Below are 22,656 nucleotides of genomic sequence, written 5' to 3'. Positions count from 1 at the left end.
GGGTAGGGGGTCGTGGTTTGGTCCCGCCTTAGCTACTGTGGTTGATATGGAGTTGGGACGGGCTTAGGGCGGCTGGAGGACCCCTAGAGATGTTATCCCTGGAGGGCTTACCCCGGGGGTTGCGTTCATAACCTGGTTAGTGGCTCTGGTCGCTCTCAGAGGTTGTTCTCCTCGTGGCTGCGTGCAGCGGGGCTGGAGGATGGTCTGTACTGGTGGATGTAGGTTACTGGCCTGGTGGCCTGGCTGCCCCTGAGTGGATCCAGGGCAGGCGTGGGGGTTTGGGGTTCGGGGGTGCCTCGCCTCCGTGCTAGGGCTCTGGCTGGGCCTTGGGGGCTTCGGTCCTCGTCGGTGTGTCACCGAGGTTGGGGGCGGGTGGGTGCACAAGGGCTCAGCCCTGGCACAGGGGGCCTCTTGTGCATCGGCCTAACTGGGGGGCTCTTCAACTGGCGGGGAGGTTGTTCCATCCTTGCAGGAGTCCACTCTGCAGGTGGGGGAGAGACATAGGAGAGGTGGAGAATAAACTTAACCTGGGTGTCTGTTGTCTTGTGTAGTCTGGGAGACGATTGAATGTTGGGGTGGGTACAGTTTCCTCTGCAGTGGGGTAGGGTGGGCTGCCCCGGGTCCTGTGGGGCTTGGCAGTGCTACCGTAGGCCCCGGTCTGGATGGACCTGGGCTCCCTTGCCTTGGTGGGTACCAGAGGACGGGGGTGCCTACTGGGGTCAGCGGGGGAGCTGGCCCTAGGGAGGGGCATCCTCCCCTCCCTCCTTTTCCTCCCCATCCCCGACTACCTCCCTCTTCCCGCTCCACCACACTCACCCACACAGGTAGGGCCTTGGGGTGCGGGTGTGTCACAAGGGTGCAGGGGAGACATTTCCCCCCCCCCCCCTGTCCCCTTCTGGCCACCTGTGCCTCAATTTTATCTCACAACTTAGACATCCACATTACTCACACTCTCATAACACACACATATATATAGGGCCTTGAGGGTGGGCACGTTAACGGCGTCACTCCCAGTGGCTACCTGGCGGGGCCTGGCGCCTGTTGCTCGGTCAGGCCTCCTCCGGGGTGCGGGGGGCCCTCGGGCCTCCGGCCTCTGGGCCTGCGGCTCGGTTCACTCTGGCACAGCTGGCTGCCGGCAGAGCCGGCGGGCACGCCGGTGCAGCCCCCTCTAGCTTCTGCTCGGTGGCTACTGGGTGACGCCTCGTCTGGGGATCCTCAGCCCTTCCCATGAGGGTGGCACGGATGCCCCTCCGGTGGTCCTCCTTGGGCTCTCGCACTCTGAGGCCTCTGGATGTCTGGGGCCTGGATCTCCTCCATGCCTGCTTCATGCCCTGGGGGGCGGGGCTATGGCTCTCTACATCCTCTTGCAGACCATTACATGTGGAAACCATTTGAATACAAGCACGCTGATCCACACAGGTATGCACACGGGTGTTCACTGTTCGTAGACTTAAATTACACCTTTCTTGGCTTCTACTTCAAAGCACATTGTTCGCTGTCTGTCCTGCGTGCTGCACAACAACATTGAATATTTAGTATTTACTGCTGTTTACACTTAGCTAGATTAATGCGATGGTGTTGTGTTTAGTATGTTGCTTTGGTTTTTTTGTTTTTTTTTTGCTTGTTTTCTATTCTTCTTCTCTCAACAGGTGATCCAGGAGATTTTTTTTCTCCCCCCCTTTCTCACTGTCCCTCTCCCCTTCTGTTTTTCTTTTCCTTCCTCTTTCTCTCTCCCTTTCCTATCCCTCACTCATGTCTGTCCCGTCTGTAACATCTGAAAATAAAATATAATAAATAATAAAAACAAAGGTCGATCAAATGGACCAATACGGCAAGGCCATGATGATCCATTTGGCAAAATAAATCCATTGGGTATCCTTGTTGGTCTTCAGACAACAATTCTGACGGCTAAAGAACCAAATGGGACAGGCAAAAAAACAAACAAAAAAAAACAAACAGAGATGGGCAGTAACGCGTTTCGAGTAACCAGTAAAGTAAGGGATTACTATTGCAAAAAAGGTAATTAGATTACTGTTACTTTCCAGTTAGTATGCTGCGTTACTAAAACCGTGATTTTTTTGCAAGAGTGTCTCGTGACAGTGACGTAAGCGAGTGTGATGTTCGTGGCAACAGCTGTGTGCAGATCAACAATGGATAATATAACAAGTGTGGCAGAGAGTGTGAGCGTGCAGCGTTTAAAGCATGGAAGTACTGACCTTACTTTGAGTTTGATTCTGTAAAAAGTGACAAAATCATTAGCATCCGCTGTTCACTGTGTGGGAAGAAAATTTCTTTTTACAGCGAAACAAACCCCTAAACGTCCGAGCAAGCACCGACAGTGCGCTGCCACGGGAATGTGAAATTCACAGAGAAACTGCCGTATCCTTCCACTGACCGCTGCGGCTCACCTGCACCAGGGCAAATATCCGCCTGCCCACTCCTGCTTTACAGGTGAAAATAGAGCAACAGGACCGCTAGTCTTTGATTTTATTTATTTTCTGCTGTGTTTTACTTGCATCTATTTGAAAGACTGAGTGTAAACACAAAAAAACAATTTTATTTTATGTGCTGGAATGTGCAGAAAATAGGTTTAAATGCTAAACAAATTTCTTCCAGTCAGAGAATGTTGCATATAATTGAATGTTTGCTTGATGCATAAAGTTAAAAGATTAAAACTAATAAAACAAGTTTTAAAAAGAGACTTTTTCATTTGATTACATTTTGTATGATGGATTATGTAGAAAAAGTAGAATTGGGCTAAAAGATCTATTGCTTTAGTACCTATTCAGGGGATAAATCATGTTTTAAAAAGTAACTAAGTAACTAAAGACTTTTGAAAATAAGTAATCAGTAAAGTAACGGGATTACTTTTTTGGGAAGTAATCAGTAATTAGTTACTGATTACTTTTTTCAAGTAACTTGACAGACACTGATGTTAACTTCAGCATCTGTAGTCTGGTGCAAAAAGTTTGGTCCTTACTGACTCTACTTCCACGTATTCAAGTCACTGAACTGGACCTCTCCATCTTGTTTGTGACGTTAGTGCCTTTTTTAGTCTTTTTAATAGTATTATGTCATAAGTAATATATCCTCCTGGGTGGTCTCCCCCAGTCTCCCTCAGAATGCTGTTGACTCTCTGCCGGAGGTGTGAGTTGAAGATCTCACAGACTGGGGCCTCTGCCAGGCAATCCAAGTGCACCCTCACTATACATTTAGGTGTACCAGGTCTTTCCAGTGTCCTCCCCCGTCACCTGATTCAACTCACCACCAGATGGTGATCAGTTGACAGCTCAGCCCCTCTCTTTACCCGGTTGTCCAGAACATATGGCCACAGGTTTGGTGATATGATTATAAAATCGATCATCAACCTGTGGCCTAGGGTGTCCTGATGCTACATGCACTTATGGACACTCTTATGTTCGAACAGAGTTAGTTATGGCCAAACTGTGGTTTGCACAGAAGCCCAACAACATAACACCACTCGGGTTCAGATCCAGGAGGCCGTTCCCCCGAATCATACCCCTCCAGGTCTCACTGTCGTGGCCCACATGAGCATTGGAGTCCCCAGGCGGGGCACTCTCCAGCACCCCGCCCAGGGACTCCAAGAAGGCTGGGTACTCTGAACCGTCACTCGGATGACAGTCAGGACCCGTTCCCCGACCCAAAGGCACAGGGACCAAACCCTCTCGTTCACTGGGAGAAACCCAGACACACAGGGAGCAAGCCGAGGGGATACTAGGATACCCACCCTAGCCCGCCGCCTCTCACCAGGGGCAACTCCAGACTAGAGATGGCACGATACCACTTTTTTATGTCCGATACCGATACGAATATGAATCCGATATAATGTGTTTTCTAATCAATAAAACTGTTTTTTTAATATCTTGCTGCATTTTGTATAAGTTCATACTCAAGTTTAAATAAACAACAACATTAAAGCTATTCTGTTAGACCTGTATGTAAAAAAAAATACACTGCACCCAAAATATTTCACAGTTCAGCAATACTGATCAATCTAATAAACTTAAACCTGCTCCATTCTTCCTATTCTGGTATTTTAAAGAGTACTTAGGTTGCTTAATATTTCTGCTAACTAATAGGGTTGCAAACTCCCAGCAAAAAAATAAAATAAATAAAATAGGGAACCACCACCCACCCTCCACCTCATGATGCTTAATCGACGTAATCAACTTTAATTTGATGCAGTGTGAAAAAAATTGCACCAAAATTAATTATTTTTCAAGAATAATTAAATAGATTCAACATCTTTCTTCAACAGAACTGCAGACTGCACAGATGGTACCTTCCCAAAGGAAAAAGTAGTATAGCTTACTGGGGTATATTAGACTTAACAGTTACTATATACAGTAATGGACTTCTATATACTTTACATCAGATTAAAACTTTGGGTGTAAGATTCAGACAATTATTTATTAAAAGCTAGACATTTTAAATGAGAATAAGAAAGAAAAGTATGTCTTTGTGCCCCCTTTTCCCTGTTTGTGTTTCCCCCTTTGTGAGTGTGGACGCTTCGTCTCTTTGCTCTTTAAATGCTTTGCTTCTTGTATTGATTTTTATTGATTTTTATGCTGACTTTTTTCCCTTTTTTCCGTATGAGCTTACCTGCGATAGCTTCTGGACACTTATAGATCATTAGGACCAAAGTGTTCTTAACAGAAACAGCAACATTTTTCCAGAGCTGTGGGACTCTTCCCTGAGGTTGGGAAGAGTCCCACAGCTCTGGAAAACCTCCTGTGTTGTACCAGTGCCAAAGACTTCACGCCCCAAGGACCTCAACAGCTACAGGCCGGTGGCTCTGACATCCCACCTGATGAAGACCCTGGAGCAGTTGGTCCTGGCTCAGCTTCGGCGCCTAATAAGCTCATCACTGGACCCACTTCAGTTTGCCTACCAGCCTGGCATTGGAGCGGATGATGCCGTCATTCACCTCCTACATCGTTCCCTCGCTCACCTGGAGACCGCTGGAAGCACTGTGAGAATCATGTTCTTTGATTTCTCCAGTGCCTTCAACACTATTCTTCCCTCGGTTCTGAAGGACAAGCTGGAGAACTCTGGAGTGGACCATCACCTCACTACCTGGATTTTGGACTACCTCACCGACCGACCACAGTATGTGAGGACTCAGGGCTGTGTGTCGGACAGGGTCGTCTGCAGTACGGGGGCCCCACAGGGAACGGTTCTGGCTCCGTTCCTCTTCACCATCTACACTGCAGACTTCTCCCACAATTCCACCCAGTGCTTCCTGCAGAAGTTCTCTGATGACTCTGCAATAGTCGGCCTCATCACTGATGGGGACGACAAGGAGTACAGAGGACTGACTCAAGACTTTGTGGACTGGTGCCAGCTGAACTACCTCCAGATCAACGCCAGTAAAACCAAGGAGCTGGTGGTAGACTTCCGCAGGCACAAGCATTCTGCACTGCAACCACTGAACACCCAGGGTATGGACATTGAGGCTGTGGACAGCTACAGGTACCTTGGTGTTCATCTGAACAACAGACTGGACTGGACTCATAACTCAGACGCCCTCTACAGGAAAGGGCAGAGCAGGTTGTACCTGCTGCGGAGACTCAGGTCGTTTGGGGTGGAGGGCCCACTCCTGAAGACCTTCTATGACTCTGTGGTGGCTTCTGCTATCTTTTATGGTGTGGTCTGCTGGGGCGGCAGCATCTCTGCTGGGGACAGGAAGAGACTGAACAGGGTGATCCGAAGGGCCAGCTCTGTTCTAGGATGCCCTCTGGACCCAGTGGAGGTGGTGAGTGACAGGAGAACGGCGGCTAAGCTGTCATCCCTGTTGGACAACGTCTCCCACCCCATGCAGCAGACTGTGACAGCACTGAGCAGCTCCTTCAGTGGGAGACTGCGGTACCCACGGTGTGGGACGGAGAGATTTCGCAGGTCTTTCCTCCCCACTGCTGTCAGACTCCACAACAAAGACTTTAACTGAACAAACACACACATCCACACATGTGCAATAACACTAAGTGCAATAATCTTTTCTGGCATCGTTGTATTTTTACTCAGTTGTATATAGCATTCGTATTCTATTTTTATCTTATTGTATATTTTTATTCTATTTTATTCTACTGTATATAGTATATTATTTTATTCTATTCTGTACAGCTGTGTACTGTATTTATTCTTATTGTATTCTAATTTTTGCGTCATAACTTTTGCACTGTCCACTTCCTGCTGTGACAAAACAAATTTCCCACGTGTGGGACTAATAAAGGTTATCTTATCTTATCTTTATAGTTACCTTATCCTCAGCGCTCCGTGTGTCTGTGGCCTAAACACAGCTGATTACAGCGTCTGGGCACCGAGCAGCCTCAATAGCCTGGAATGGTGCTAACCGCTAGGCTAACTAGCAACAAGATGCCTTCCCTCTCCACAGATGACTACCACAGCCTCCTGCAGAAGATTGCAGTACTGGAGACAAAAATTCATCGCTTAGAAGTAAACGTGGAGGTAAATGGACTGTGTGGAAATGAAACAACCTTGCCTTTGATTCAAAACAATGGCGATGAGCAAGCTAGTACACAGCTAAGGAGCACAGATAACATGACCAAGAAAGTAGACTTTGTGCACTATTATAAATCCTCAAGCGATAATCCCCCCTTGGACTGTCTTGGTGCAAAACCAAGACATAAATCATGTCTCCTGGAAGGGGGAGGACGTATCACAGGCAGGGCACAGCGAGCTGAAATCTCTGAAACCGACTGGCCTTCACTTCCTACGAGACAGAGAAGCTCTTCTACCCCTGTATACGAGAGTGTGAGCAGGAGAGGAGGAGGGGTTGCTATTGTTAAATTCTTCACAGAAAAAATCCAAAAGATTAGACAAGCAATTGGTACATCAACAGCAGATCCAGACTATGTACTGTGTCCACCAAAAAACTGTTTAAACACCATGAAACAGTTTCACCCTATTAACAGCAAAGACCTGGAGAACATCTTAGGTCAACTGAACTCCTCCTCTTGCTGTTTAGATGTCCTGCCAACAAGTTTGTTCAAAAAGGTCTCAAAGACTTTGGAGTCAGACCTGTTACAGATCATCAACTTTTCTTTAATGTCAGGTGTGTTTCCGGAACCACTAAAAACTGCTGTAATAAAACCTATACTGAAAAAGGACAATCTTGACAAGACACAAATGAAAAACTACAGGCCGATCTCAAATCTCCCATTTTTAAGTAAGATCATTGAAAAAGCAGTTTCTCAACAGCTCAGTTACTTCTTAAAACAGAATAACTGCTATGATGCCTTCCAGTCAGGCTTTAGACAGAACCACAGCACTGAAACCGCTCTGACCAAAGTGTTCAATGACATATGTCTGAATACAGACCGTGGAAAAATGTCAGTCTTAGTTTTACTGGATCTCAGTGCAGCATTTGATACAGTTGACCACAACATATTACTCAAACGACTGGAGAACTGGGCAGGTCTTTCAGGAACTGTACTAAACTGGTTCAAAACATACTTAGAAAACAGGAAATACTTTGTATCAATAGGTAACTTCACATCTGAGCAGACAAGTATCACATGTGGAGTTCCCCAAGGTTCCATCTTAGGACCCCCTCTGTTTAACATCTACATGCTCCCACTGGCACAGATTATAAACAACAACAAAATAAACTACCACAGCTATGCAGATGACACACAAATATATATCACAGTGTCACCAGGAGACCAAGGCCCTGTACAGGCTCTTGGTAAATGCATTGAGGAAATTAATGACTGGTTGTGCCACAATTTTCTCCAGCTAAACAAAAACAAAACTGAGGTAATAGTCTTTGGCGCCAAAGAAAAACGATTACAGGTCACCAGAGAACTTCAATCTATACATCTAAAAACCACAAACCAGGCGAGAAATTTGGGTGTAGTGATGGATGCAGACCTAAACTTAGAAAAACACATTAAGACAATAACAAAATCAGCTTACTATCACCTCAAGAATATTTCAAGGATAAAAGATCTGATGTCTCAACAGGACCTGGAAAAACTAGTCCATGCATTCATCTTTAGTAGGCTTGATTACTGTAACAGCATCTTTACAGGTCTACCTAAAAAAAATCAGTCAGACAACTACAGCTCATTCAGAACTCTGCTGCTCGAGTCCTCACTAAGACCAAAAAAGTGGACCACATCAGTCCAGCTCTGAGGTCCTTACACTGGCTGCCTGTCCGTCAGAGGATAGACTTTAAAGTCCTGATGCTGGTCTATAAAGCTCTGAATGGTTTAGGACCAAAATACATCAGTGACCTCCTGACCCAGTATGAACCTTCCAGATCCCTCAGGTCATCTGGATCCGGTCTTTTATCAGTTCCCAGAGTCAGAACCAGACACGGAGAAGCTGCATTCAGCTTTTATGCTCCTTATATCTGGAACAAACTCCCAGAAAGCCTCAGATCAGCTGAAACACTCAGTTTATTTAAATCCAGGTTGAAGACTCACCTGTTCTCAGCTGCATTTGAATAAAGCACCAAATCCACACTTTTAAGCTTAAATTTCAAAACTAACATTTTAACTACTGATTTTATCTATTGTTCTGCTTTTATCTGTTTTGATTTTATATACTGTTTTGTTTGTTTGTTAATTAGTTTGTTTGTTTGTTTGCTTGTTTTAATCAATTTTAAATCATGCTTTTTATTTGTTCTTGTTTCTAATGTCTCTGTAAAGCACTTTGAATCACCTTGTTGTTGAATTGCGCTATACAAATAAACTTGCCTTGCCTTGTTCATGCCCTATCGGCCCCCCTGGCTAAACTTTGCTAGATCCGCCCCTGCACAGTTACCAGCCGTCAGCTACGTAGAAAAAGATCAGCTTAACGCTGGAATGCTTTACAAACATTCAGAGATGAACTTACACACGTGTTTTACTTCTCTCTGGGATAACTTTGTCAGAGATGAAATGCTGGTTTGGTAGCGAGGCTACAAATACACACAGGCGCTCTATCACGTGACGCATACTGCTCTACGGTTATGAACCGAGTTATGCCGTGTCACAAGTTTTGTGAGGTGCTTTTTTGATATTTAATGGATTGGATTACATTTTTTTATTTCTCTCCGATATCCGATCCAGTAATTTACGTCAGTATCGGACCCATACCAATACGTAATATCGGATCGGTCCATCTCTACTCCAGACTGAGACAGAGTCCAGCGCCTCTCCAGGTGACTGGTTCCAGAGCCCAAGCCGTGCGTTGAGGTGAGCCCGACTATATCTAACCGGTACCTCTCAACCTCACGCACTAAATCAGGCTCCTTCCCCACCAGAGAGGTGACATCCCATGTCCAGACTGCTAGTCTTGGTAGCCGGGGATTGGTTCGCAAGGGCTGCTGCCCAGCACACAATGCACCTGACCCCTACGGTGCCTTCTATGGGAGGTGGGCCTGCAAGAGGATGGCCCCATGTCCCTTATTTGGGCTGTGCCCAGCCGGGCACCCATGGACTAAGGCCCGGCCACCAGATGCTCTCCCTCGGGCACCCTCCCCGGGCAGGGTGAACTGTTCCCTTGGTGTTCTACTCATAGGCATCTTCTGAATCACTCTTTGTCTGGTCCCTCAGCCAAGACCATTTTGCCATGGGAGACCCTACCAGGGGGCAGAAGCCCCCAGACAACATACCCCTGGGATCCTTGGGACACACAAACACAAACCCCTCCACCACGATAAGGTAGCAATTTGCGGAAGGGAGAAAATTGTCGGGTGGTGGAAGGTATAAGTTGAGGATGTCCTTAATCCCACTGGCACATCTTCCGTGGAGGAAGCAGAGTCTGGGGATGAGGGGGATGACCCTCCAATCCCTGGGCACAAGGTCACTGAGGCAGTTAAACAACTCCTTGGTGGCAGAGCCCCTGGGGTCGATGAGGTCCGCCCTGAGTTCCTGAAAGCTCTGGATGTTGTAGAGATGTTGTGGTTGGCACGCCTCTACAGTATTGCGTGGAGATCAGGGGTGGTACCTCTGGATTGGCAGACCGGGGTGGTGGTTCCCATCTTTAAGAAAGGTGACCGGAGGGTGTGTTCCAACTATAGGGGGGCACACACCTCAGCCTCCCTGGGAAAGTTTGTGCCAGGGTGCTGGAAAGGAGAGTCCGTCCGTTAGTCGAACCTCAGATACAGGAAGAACAATGCAGTTTTTGTCCTGGTCGCGGAACACTGGACCAGCTCTTTATCCTCTCAAGGATACTTGAGGGTGCATGGGAGTTTGCCCAACCAGTCTACATGTGTTTTGTGGACTTGGAGAAGGCATTTGACCGTGTCCCTCAGAGTGTCCTATGGGAGGTGCTCCGGGAGTATGGAGTGTTTGGCCCATTGCTACGGGCCATTCAGTCCTTATACAACCATTGCAAGAGCTTGGTATGCGTAGCCGGCAATAAGTCGGACTTGTTCCTGAAGGGTGATGGACTCCGCCAGGGCTGCCTTTTGTCACAGATTCTGTTCGTAATTTTTATGGACAGAATATCTAGGCGCAGCCAAGTGGCGGAAGGCTTTTACCTGGGTAGTCTCAGAATCTCATCGCTGCTTTTCACAGATGATGTGGTTCTGTTGGGTTCATTGCGTGATGGCCTCCAGCTTGCACTGGAACGGTTTGCAGCCGAGTGTGAAGCGGTGGGAATGAGAATCAGCACCTCCAAATCTGAGGCCATGGTCCTCAGCCAGAATGGTAAATGGACTGATTCTTACATAGCGCTTTTCTACTCTCCCGGAGTACTCAAAGCGCTCTATACAACATGTCACATTCACCCAGTCACACCCATTCTCACAAGCACTTTCGCTCTACTTAGTGCTGTCTAACTACATTCACACACATTCATACTCCAATGGATGCATCGGAGAGCAACTTGGGGTTAATATCTTGCCCAAGGATACATGACATGCAGACTGGAGGAGCCAGGGATCGAACCACCAACCTTCTGATCAGTAGGTGACCTGCTCTACTTCCTCAGCTACAGCCACCCCAAAAAAAGCCCACGCTGGATCAGGGACGAGTTCCTGGTCCAAGTGGAGGAGTTTAAGTATCTCGGGGTCTTGTTCATGAGTGACAGGAGAAGGGAGCGGGAGATCAACAGATGGATTGGTGCTGCGGCTGCAGTGATGCAGACGCTTTACCGGTCCGTTGTGGTGAAGAGAGAGCTGAGTGTAAAATTTCAATCTCAATTTACCGGTCGATCTACGTCCCTACCCTCACCTATGGTCACGAGCTGTGAGTAGTGACTGAAAGAACGAGATCGCGGATACAAGCGGCAGAAATGAGCTTCCTCTGATGGGTGGCTTGCCCTGTCCCTTAGAGATAGTGTGGGAAGTTCAGCCATCCGGGAGGGGCTCAGAGTAGAGCTGCTGCTCCTCCACATTGAAAGGAGCCAGTTGAGGTGGATCGGGCATCTGACAAGGATGCCCCCTGGGATGCCTAGGTGTGGTGTTCCTGGCATGTTCCAGCGGGAGGGGGCCCAAGGGCAGGTCAAGGACACGCTGGCGAGATTATATCTCTCGGCTGGCCTGGGAACGCCTTGGTGTTCCACCGGAAAAGCTGGAGGAGATGGCTGGGGAAAGGGAGGGGTGGGCTTCTCTGCTTATGCCCCCGTGACCCAGCCCCGGATAAGCAGAAGAAGATGGATCGATGAATGGATGGATGGACGTTTGTGCTTCTGCTCTGGTTAATCAAATTCTACAGTTTTTTTTAGGTTTTCACTTTGGATTACTTAAAACACATATAACACTAAGTGTCAATTTATGAATGCAGTTTGATAACCAAGCTTGCTAGCATTAGCTGATGGCTTTGTACTCCACCTTCCAAATATGGCCGCTTCTGGCTCTAAAAAGAAACATGATGCCCAAGAATAAATAAATAAATAAATAAATAAATACAATGTTAAGATTCAAATATAGGAGTATCGAAGGTAACAGGTAACGCCACTGTTGCTATCTATCCATGTTTTCAACCACTAGCCCTAACAGCATGGTATAAAGTGCAGTCCTTTATACCTTACCTTATCACTGGTCTCCATATTGTGATTGACTTCAGGGGAAACCTCATCGGTATTAGCCGTGCCTGAGTCTGAGGGACTCTGGGGAATCACAGGTCTCTTTTTGAAATACTGAACCACAAAAACAACCTAGGAAGAGATAGAAGAAAAGTTGAATACATTTGATCATTCAAAATTATTCCTTTCACACGGATCAACCATTTGGATTGCAAGTACTTCCCTGTTGCTGCAGGGAAATAGAGCTCTATTATTTTTGTTTACATTGTTTCTGTGACCCAGATCTTTGTCCCCACTAAGACTGTTGTTCACGAAGTGGAAAAAATTAATTCATGTTCATCCATGCAAGCACAGCTTGTGTGTGTGAGAGTATCTTGCAGCAGTTTAGTCCATTAGATCGGTTTTCTATTAAGGAAAGAGTCTAAATATGTTTGACCAAGTTACACAATGATGTGCAGAAGTAAGGTGCTGAACTTACTCTTGGAAAGATGAATTATTTTGAAAAGCTGCTTGAAAGTGTGCTTTAAATTGTACCGTTTTTTCTGACTTTGAATAAATGACTAAAATTTCAGTAAAACTTGCCCTCCATCCAGCACCTGTACCTCTGAAGAACCAGGAAACAGGCAGGGATAATCATCACAGACCCCTCACACCCTGGACACAGACTCTTTGACCTGCTACCCTCTGGCAGATGGTATAGAAGCCTGCAGACTGGGACCAACCAACACAGGAACAGTTTCTTTCCCCTCGCCATCTCCCTCCTAAACAGTTGAACTGTCACACTGCTCCCACTCCTAGACTGCAACTGCACCTTATGTACATTCTGTGATTGAGATATATAGATAGATATATATATATATCTATATATATATATATATATATATATATATATAAAACACCCAGCACGCCCCTGCGGGCGGTTTATCCTTCAAGCTCGGGTCCTCTACCAGAGGCCTGGGAGCTTGAGGGTCCTGCGCAGTATCTTAGCTGTTCCCAGGACTGCGCTCTTCTGGACAGAGATCTCCGATGTTATTCCCGGGATCTGCTGGAGCCACTCGCCTAGCTTGGGAGTCACCGCACCTAGTGCTCCGATTACCACGGGGACCACCGTTACCTTCACCCTCCACATCCTCTCGAGCTCTTCTCTGAGCCCTTGGTATTTCTCCAGCTTCTCGTGTTCCTTCTTCCTGATATTGCTGTCATTCGGAACCGCTACATCGATCACTACGGCCATCTTCTTCTGTTTGTCTACCACCACTATGTCCGGTTGGTTAGCCACCACCATTTTGTCCGTCTGTATCTGGAAGTCCCACAGGATCTTAGCTCGGTCATTCTCCACCACCCTTGGGGGCATCTCCCATTTTGACCTCGGGACTTCTAGGTTATACTCGGCACAGATGTTCCTGTACACTATGCCGGCCACTTGGTTATGGCGTTCCATGTATGCCTTGCCTGCTAGCATCTTGCACCCTGCTGTTATGTGCTGGATAGTCTCTGGGGCATCTTTACACAGCCTGCACCTGGGGTCTTGCCTGGTGTGATAGACCCCAGCCTCTATGGATCTTGTACTCAGAGCTTGTTCTTGTGCTGCCATGATTAGTGCCTCTGTGCTGTCTTTCAGTCCAGCTTTGTCCAGCCACTGGTAGGATTTCTGGATATCAGCCACCTCCTCTATCTGCCGGTGGTACATACCGTGCAGGGGCCTGTCCTTCCATGATGGTTCCTCGTCTCCCTCCTCTTTCTTGGGTTTCTGCTGCCTGAGGTATTCACTGAGCACTCGGTCAGTTGGGGCCATCTTCCCAATGTATTCTTGGATGTTCCTTGTCTCATCCTGGACTGTGGTGCTGACACTCACCAGTCCCCGGCCCCCTTCCTTCCGCTTAGCGTACAGCCTCAGGGTGCTGGACTTGGGGTGAAACCCTCCATGCATGGTAAGGAGCTTTCTTGTCTTTATGTCAGTGGCTTCTATCTCCTCCTTTGGCCAGCTTATTACCCCAGCAGGGTACCTGATCACGGGCAGGGCGTACGTGTTGATGGCCCGGATCTTGTTCTTACCATTCAGCTGACTCCTCAGGACTTGCCTGACCCTCTGCAGGTACTTGGTGGTTGCAGCCTTTCTAGCGGCCTCTTCATGGTTCCCATTTGCCTGCGGGATCCCCAGGTACTTGTAACTGTCCTCTATGTCTGCAATGTTGCCTTCTGGTAGTTCAATCCCCTCAGTTCTGACTACCTTCCCTCTCTTTGTTACCATCCGACTACACTTCTCCAGTCCGAACGACATTCCAATGTCATTGCTGTATAGCCTGGTAGTGTGGATCAGTGAATCGATGTCTCGTTCACTCTTGGCATACAGCTTGATGTCATCCATGTACAGGAGGTGGCTGACAACTGCTCCGTTCCGTAGTCGGTATCCGTAGCCAGTCTTGTTAATGATCTCACTGAGGGGGTTCAGGCCTATGCAGAACAGCAGTGGGGACAGAGCATCTCCTTGGTAGATCCCGCACTTGATGGTAACTTGTGCTATGGGCTTGGAGTTGGCCTCTAGTGTTGTACGCCACATCCCCATTGAGTTCCTGATGAAGGCTCTTAGGGTCCCATTGATCTTGTACAATTCTAGGCATTCCAGTATCCAGCTGTGGGGCATTGAGTCATAGGCCTTCTTGTAATCAATCCAGGCAGTGCACAGGTTGGTCAGTCTGGTCTTGCAGTCTCGGCTGATTGTTCTGTCTACCAGTAGCTGGTGTTTTGCACCTCTGGTATTCTTGCCAATTCCTTTCTGTGTCCCGCTCATGTATTGACCCATGTGCCTGTTCATCTTAGCCGATATGATGCCTGACAGGAGCTTCCATGTAGTACTGAGGCAGGTTATTGGTCGGTAGTTGGAGGGGACCGGTCCCTTCTTGGGGTCCTTGGGGATCAGGACCGTCCGGCCTTCAGTTAGCCATTCCGGGTGTCTTTCGTTAACTAGCAGCTGGTTCATTTGTGCTGCCAGACGCTCGTGGAGTGCAGTCAGCTTCTTCAGCCAGTAGGCGTGAACCATGTCGGGCCCTGGTGCTGTCCAACTCTTCATACTGGAGACCCTTTCTTGGATATCTGCCACTGTGATGGTTACTGGACCCTGTTCAGGGAGGTCGCTGTGGTCAGCCCTCAGATCCTCTAGCCACTGAGCATTGCCGTTATGGGTTGCATCCTTCTCCCATATGCTCTTCCAGTATTGCTCCGTCTCCAGCCTTGGTGGTGCTGTTCTCTTATTGTTCCCTTGCCACTGAGAGTACACCTTTGCTGGTTCTGTGGAGAACAGCTGGTTTATTCTCCTGCCTTCTATCTCTCTGGTGTACTTCCTCAAGCGGCTGGCCAAGGCTGTGAGTCTTTGCTTGGCAGTTTCCAAGGCCTCAGGTATGGACAGCTTGCTGTATTTCTTAGGCACCTTATTTGTCGCACCTTTCTGCAACTCCGTTAGTTGGCTAACCTCCCTCCGTGCTACTTTGATCTTGCCCTCTAGCCTCCTTCTCCATGGAGGGTACTGCCCCTTGTCGCTGTTCAACTTGTAGCCAAGCATCTCACTGATCACTGTTGCCGTATTGTAGATCAGCTTGTTAGTGTCGGTAATCGTGGTTGTAGGTATTGCCCGTAGTGCTGCATTAACATCATCTAGCAGACCTTCTGAGGGAACTTCACGTAATCTTGGTAACCGGCTACGGGGGATCCAGGTTTCAAGCTTGGCCATGATCCTATTTTTCAGGTCAGTTCCTCTCGCACTCAACGATCCTTCTCCTATCGCACTTGGGGCTATGTACCCAATCTCAGGTGGGGGTGATGATATCTCCCCCCTGACCTGGCGTCCTGACTCCTCCTTGCCGTAGCATTTGTGTTGTACCTCGTCAATCTCTAGCTGTGAGAGCAGTCCCTTCTTTCGAATGTTGGAACACTGAGCTACTAGTTGTTTCGCCGTCATTGTGGATGTTGGGTATCGAAGAATCCATAGGTCCGTCATCCTATTCATGTAGCCCCTTCCGCCGGGGTTACTTGCATAGTAGCATTCCAACAACGCCCTGTTTTCGTCTCTTGCCCACCGATGCCTTCTTGTTCCAGTAGCCCACTTTTCGTCAGGGTGCCCTGGTTCCTCAACACCTGACGCGGACCTTGTTGATCCGGGCGACGTCCGAGCCGGATGGATGGATATCTATCTATCTATCTCTGTGTGTGTGTGTATGTATATGTATATATATATATATATATATATATATATATATATATATATATATATATATATATATATATATATATATATATATATATATATATATATATATATATATATATATATATATATATATATATATATATATATATATATATATATATATATATTTTTTTTAGGGGTGCAACGATATTCGTATCGATATTGAACCGTTCGATACAGTGCTTTCGGTTCGGTACGCATATGTATCGAACAATACAACATTTGTAATTTATTTTATCAACTTTCCTTCTGACGATGCTGTCTGTGTTGAGCGCTCAGTGAATCTGCGTTCGACTACTCCGCCTAGGCTGCACTGTCGAGCGCAGATCCACTGAGCGCTCAACACAGACAGCATCGTCAGAAGGAAGAGCGCAGGGCAAGCTAGCAAGACAGAAGTTAAGCTCTCCAGATCTGGCGTTTGGAATTATTTTGGTTTTCATGTGACGTATGACCCTGAAGGTAAGCGAGTCATGGACTAAAGTAAAACAGTATGTTGGATGTGCCATGCAATGCTCAATTACATGGGTGGGAGCTAGTGTGTTAGCGCAGTTAGCTCGTTAACGTGTTGGCCGTCTAGCCCCACACACAGGGCGATCGGCGGTAGCTCGTTAACGGAGATTTGCCGTGTTGTGGCGTTAAGGTCATTTCAACGAGATTAACCTGAAAGCACTAGTGGGAACACAACGAATATGACTGCACATTTACGCAGACATCATCCTAGTGCAAAGACCAAAACAACAAGCATGCTACTAACTTTAGCCGAGTCATTTAGACAGCTGTTAGCACATGATTCTCCTTATGCTGCTGAGAATATAGCCCAGAAGAAGCGGATAGTATAGCTTTTATTTTGGAAAGAGACATTTCTCTGTAATAAACTCTCTTTTCCAAAGATGAGTGATTCCTCAATCAGATACAGGGCTCGCAATATCGCTAGCCCGACGTCCTGGAGCTAGCGATTTTTTTCAGTCGGGCTACCAAAATCTATCTCTGCCCTGCCCGTCGGGCAGTGTGTAAAAGCATTTCAGTTCTGCTGAGCCAAATAAGACCGGTCAGGGTGAAGAAGTGACAGCCAAAGAAAAGCTTACCACAAAACGGAGAAGTTATGACAAATCAGACTATAAGGCAAAAAGAAAGTGCAGCTTTATGGTTTCATGGACAAAAGAATTTCTGTGGCTGCAATATGACGAGCTAAATAACCAGGGCTGCACATAAGTGGTCCGCAGGTGCGCATTCGCTGTCAAAATAAAAAACACGCACAAGGGTTAGGGTTAAATTTAAAAACTGTACTTTTGAGTTAAAATATATATTTATAATTTTAATAAATGACAAATTAAAAAGGCATGAACATTTTTTTTGTATCGAAAAAATATCGAACCGTGACACCAAAGTATCGAACCGAACCGAACCGTGAATTTTGTGTATCGTTGCACCCCTAATATACACACACACACACACACACACACATATATATACACACACACACACACACATATATATACACATATACGTATACATATACACACACATATATATATATATATATGGGTTTACAAATAAGCAGTCATTTAACTTCAGGTTTGAGCTAGCATAAAATGCTGTGTTTATTGGCATATCTGTTTTTCATAATGACCCACTAATGAAGTCTACACTGATATGAATAAGTCTAATAATAACAGGAACTGACCAGAAAGACAGCAACAGCAGCACCAATGCCTTGTCCTGCTATAACATCACTCCAGTGGTTACGATATTCAGCCACTCTGTTGATGCCTGTTAGCAAAGCCAGACTGACCAATGAGAGGCTGACAAAGGGCCCAGCCAGACGCCCCACTGCAGATCCAACGCAGGACATGATGTACATCTGAAAAGGAAGATTATTTCTCTGACACTTTAACCAAATATTACTTTATTGACATTGGTGAAGACTGTTGGATTATTTAAAGACAGATCTACTCACTGCCAAGTAAACAGCTAAGTAGACACTGAGTGCAGCCTCTTTGCAGGGAAATGTCTTCCTGGCTCTGATGATGTCATCAGGGTCACCAGTACAGCCATCTGACTGGCTCACAAAGAACGCTGTATCCTGGCAGCCGAGAGCAGTGTAATTGGGCTGGCACACAGACAGGAAGTAGGGAGCCAGACTTCCTGTGACCATCTGACCAGTACTAACAAAAATGTCTGTTGTAAACAAACCAAAGACAAAGACACCTACAGAAAGACACACAGGTGATATTTGTATACAACTTAAACCAACATAACTATTGCATAACTCACATAGGCTACATTATAGACGGTTCATTTAAATTCTGTGAAAATGGCCATTTTAAACATAGCTGATCCTAAAACGTTAGAAGAGACACCATAATTGTGTTTAGCTCTACAGTAGCCCAGAACATTATTATAAGGACATTTTAAAAATGTCAGACACGACAACTGGGTTAATCAATGGTGGGAATATTTTGGGCTGGTCTTACATTACCAAGGAAACGGACAGTCCTGCGCACCATGGGGTTAACATAGCAGCAGTCTCCCACGACAACAACCTTCTCCTGCTCATAAAAGTTGTTTGAGTTGTAGTAAAAGAGGAAGATGACTACTTCCACCCCTGAAATCTGAAAAAGAAGGAAAAAAACAGAATGAAAAACAAAATAAATTAAATAAGAATAAATTGGAGAAAATGTTAGCTGTAGTATACAGTACTGAAAAGTTTGCAGTAATGATGGCATTGTCATATTCCAGTAATTTGCTGCAATGATGTAGCTTTGATTTTAAAAGTTACTATTAAATCAAATTTTTATTTGTTCACATGTTTTTATGTGATATGTTATTGACATGCAGTAAAACCCATATCATGTATCAGCATTAGCATTTGACATTTTGTTGAGAAAAAAAATATTGAAGGTTCATCCTCTGCTATTTTAGCCACACACTAATTTTGACCCATTGAAGAGAAAACATCAGCAGAGCTAATGCAGAGGTGGGCGGGGCCTACCAAACAGCCACGTACAGCAACCACAAACAGCAGAAAAGACAAACACAGCCACCATGATGTTACCCTCCAGTTTGTGAAATCCCATTATGAAGCCTTATTGCACGTTTCATCTTCACCTTTTTAGTATTTTAAAATTATATGCGATGGGCGTGGTTCTGACTGCAACTCCGTTAACGTCGACTAACAACCCGTCAATCACACAATCAGGAAACATACACTGGATAATCATCCTCTCTGACACTTAAAATAACCACAATTTACAAAACTGACCATAAGCTCATCAGCAAAGTGTTTACAGAGGGTGAATATTAGAGACTGAGCCTGTGCAGGTATGGGAAAGACAATTTCCCAGCTGAACATCAGACTCAGTTTCCCCATGAATATCAGTATGGTGTGGAAGGAGGACAGAGCTTCCAGATAAAGGATACAGGTGGAACAACACCAACACATGGAGAAAGTTTGCACATATCCACTCGAACAGCATGCCTGCCTCACCCTGCCGTGACGGTGGGGGGCTCAGAGATATTGATGACTTTGAGAAGGTGTTGTGGAACTTTGTTCCAGCACTGCTGAAATCACCTGCAGAGACCTGCTGCAATACTTATGTTCAATACTTATTTTACCTGCTGTGAAATGCACAATAATGCATGGTTCCATCCACTGCAGATATCGACTAACTGACAGATACTAACAGTCCTTTAACATGCATGGCTTTCTGTAGCTCTATTGACTTACCAGTACAACAGGTAGTCCGCTCACCACAGAGTACAGTATTATAGGTGGCATGCGGCTGTTCTGCTCAGGTCCAGGATCAGGTTTGGTCAAAGTGGGATCTCTGCAAATGAAGCCCTGCTCTGCTGGACTGAAAGTGTCAGTGAACTCACAGTAGTAAACCAGCATGACTGTAGCAGCGAGTATCACCACCTGGAAGTACAGCATGATGGAGTCAGCATCGGTTACCACATTAGTCCAGTTGAACAGGAAAATCCAGCTTTTTGAGGTCTTTGCTGCTGATGTAATGAAGACAAAGTAGCCATTCAAATTTCAGTCACCATTTTTTTCCAAATCCAGTTTCAAGATTTCTGTTTTTTGTCACTATAATTGGAAATCCAGCCCTCACGGTTTATCACCCAGTTTTGGAACAATAAATGTCGAGCAATACAGAGGTTAGGCACAAAAATCTAAATGCAGACAGTGATGATGATTCTACTGATGACCAGGCTGTTAGAGGAAAGCCACAGTGACTCTGTGAGTGGGAAACCTCGTCCTTCCACTCCTGTGACTTTACTGAATCATCTGAGTGGACCGGCGAGCTCATTCTGTTTCAGTGAACAATCTCTAAAGAGTCACTTACAGTCTGTTGAACACAAACTCACTAAAGAGCAGGTCGAGTGAATGGGAGATAGCATTGAGAGCTTTTCAATACACGTCACAGGTTAGGTCAATAGACTGTAAATAAAAGATGAATGTAATCACGTGTCATCTGACATTTTAAAGTTTCTAAATGTGATTTTTTTTGTTGTGACAGACAGAGAACCAAACAAAAGAAGACAGTTTTTAAAAATTTTAACATTTCAATTCATTTTGGGGTTTTGGTCATTTCTGTAACACCTCCAGAAAGTCTTTACTCCTATTTGGAGAAAGATCAAATAAATCTAAGCTTTGTTTAATCATTCTACCTCACTACAAAGAGCTACATAGTTGTTAAAATGTATGCCTGACATGTCTACTTAGATCAAAAAACTGTTTCAAAAAGCTACTGAAAATAATGGGAAACCCATCTGATAACCCAGCCATGGGGGAGCCACAGGCCAGTGGAGTCCCAGTGCTAGTCCTAAGCCCAGATAAATGGGGAGGTTCCCTGGTACTCAGGTTGTTGCACTTTACTTATTGTATTATTTATTGTATTTTCTTATTACTTGTCATTTCTGTTTGTTAAAAAACCAAAACAAAAAACCCAACTATTTATTTATTACTAAAAAAAACAAACAAAACAAAACCCTTCCTCTTCTTCATTATTTTTGTTTCTTTTCACTCCGGGACCGTGTGTACATAATTTTGTTCCACCTCATGTTAACATGTGATGCGAATGACAAATAAAGCTCCTTGAATCCCTGTGTATGATCCACAAACAGGATACCCTTTATATGCTGGACATTATCTTACAATTTGTCACGTCCATAATAATATCCCTATAATATGAAGCATCTCGCATTATGCAATTAAAAATGACAGAAATCTCTATATCAATAACAAAGTAATTTATGATATGAAAAAGGTTCTTTGTTACATGTATTAGGTCCAAGTCAGTTTTTTTGTTTTGTTTTTTTAAATGTTTACTCCGGTATCGGGCATCCTGCACCAGCTATCCGATTTGGAGCGTAGCAGAGACATTTCTGCACTGCTCGGGGAAAGGCAAACTCAGAAACAGCGTTTACCTGTCGAGTTAGGCCAACTAGGACAAAAACAAACAAAACGAAGAAGAAAAAAAGACCAAATTAGATCTTAAATATGAATAACCTCTTGTCAATTGTCTTCAGCAGGGAGAAAGCATCTAAACTACTAGGTTGATTAATATGAAAGTCACAAGGCAGAAATCAGCAAACTGCTGCTTCACCGATTCCCAAAGAGCCATTAGTTGAATAGCTCAAAGCCTAATTTTCTAGAGATAAAATAAATAAGCCAAACCATTTGCAGTGAAATATATTTCTATTCCGATTTGTTGGATCTTCCAACGATAGCCTGCTGTTGTATATTCAAGCAGAACATACAGCAGAAGGCCATTTTTAAGCAGTTTAACCAACTTGGACAATTTTTAAAGTTCTGGGTTACAAAAGTCCCCTAACCTTTAAGAACTTACCAGTGCTTCATTTGCCTCTAGTCATTGCAGAGTTGCCTCTGCATTGTTCATCTCATCTATGTTGTTAAAAGGCTAATCCAGAGGCAATACACCGGCATCAACAGGTTCAGTGCTGCAAGATTAACGGAGGCTCTGAACTCCTCACGGAGGTCCCCGACTTCTCTGATCAGCTCTCTCCCCATGGTTATACGTTTTTAGAAGGCTGCATCTGTTAAAAAAAAAACAATAACACAAAGAATACTGGCTTGTGATAAACTGGACAAGCATTGTGATGAGAAAAACAACGATATTCATAAGTGATGGCTTCACATTTTGCATTCATGTTCAAGTAGTTCAATCTGTTAGAACTATTTACAATTTAGCCTGTTCATAAAATGTCATAGTACAAAATTTTAGAACTGGCCTGAGACTCTCTGGAATCTAAAAAAGCAAAATAAGATGATATTCAGCAGCATAAATTAGTGTTTTGAAGTTAAGATTACAATGTAATTGTGATGCAGCTTATTGTTTCAAAGCATACAGTCGTTAGAAAAGGTACTGAACGCAGACTATTTGCTGGGG

At 45.2% G+C, this 22,656-nt stretch overlaps 1 protein-coding gene across 2 annotated transcripts in view; it reads right to left on the bottom strand.

Annotated features, from left to right (window-relative positions):
• The window catches only part of LOC146688530 (phospholipid phosphatase-related protein type 5-like), a 28,781-nt gene extending 6,484 nt beyond the window's left edge, over positions 1–22,297 (bottom strand). Inside the window, exons 1-6 of one of the 2 annotated variants that reach the window (XM_085438743.1) lie at positions 22,096–22,297; positions 19,971–20,159; positions 18,723–18,855; positions 18,201–18,451; positions 17,928–18,104; positions 12,007–12,132 (exon numbers count right to left, since the gene is read on the bottom strand). In XM_085438743.1, the coding sequence (XP_085294869.1) occupies positions 12,007–12,132; positions 17,928–18,104; positions 18,201–18,451; positions 18,723–18,855; positions 19,971–20,135 (852 nt within the window). In that variant the 5' untranslated portion in view covers positions 20,136–20,159; positions 22,096–22,297. Of the gene's footprint in view, positions 1–12,006; positions 12,133–17,927; positions 18,105–18,200; positions 18,452–18,722; positions 18,856–19,970; positions 21,177–22,095 lie in introns of those variants that run through there. The other variant, XM_085438742.1, reaches the window with a different exon arrangement.
• Between the last annotated feature and the right edge of the window lie 359 nt (positions 22,298–22,656).

The sequence above is a fragment of the Copadichromis virginalis genome, linkage group LG18, assembly GCF_057382275.1.
Source record: "Copadichromis virginalis isolate Kocher_CV1m ecotype Utaka linkage group LG18, C_Virginalis_male_GT1.1, whole genome shotgun sequence".
Lineage (NCBI taxonomy): Eukaryota > Metazoa > Chordata > Actinopteri > Cichliformes > Cichlidae > Copadichromis > Copadichromis virginalis.
Note: the sequence above shows the minus strand (reverse complement) of the source record. Positions and strands in the feature narration are given on the sequence as shown.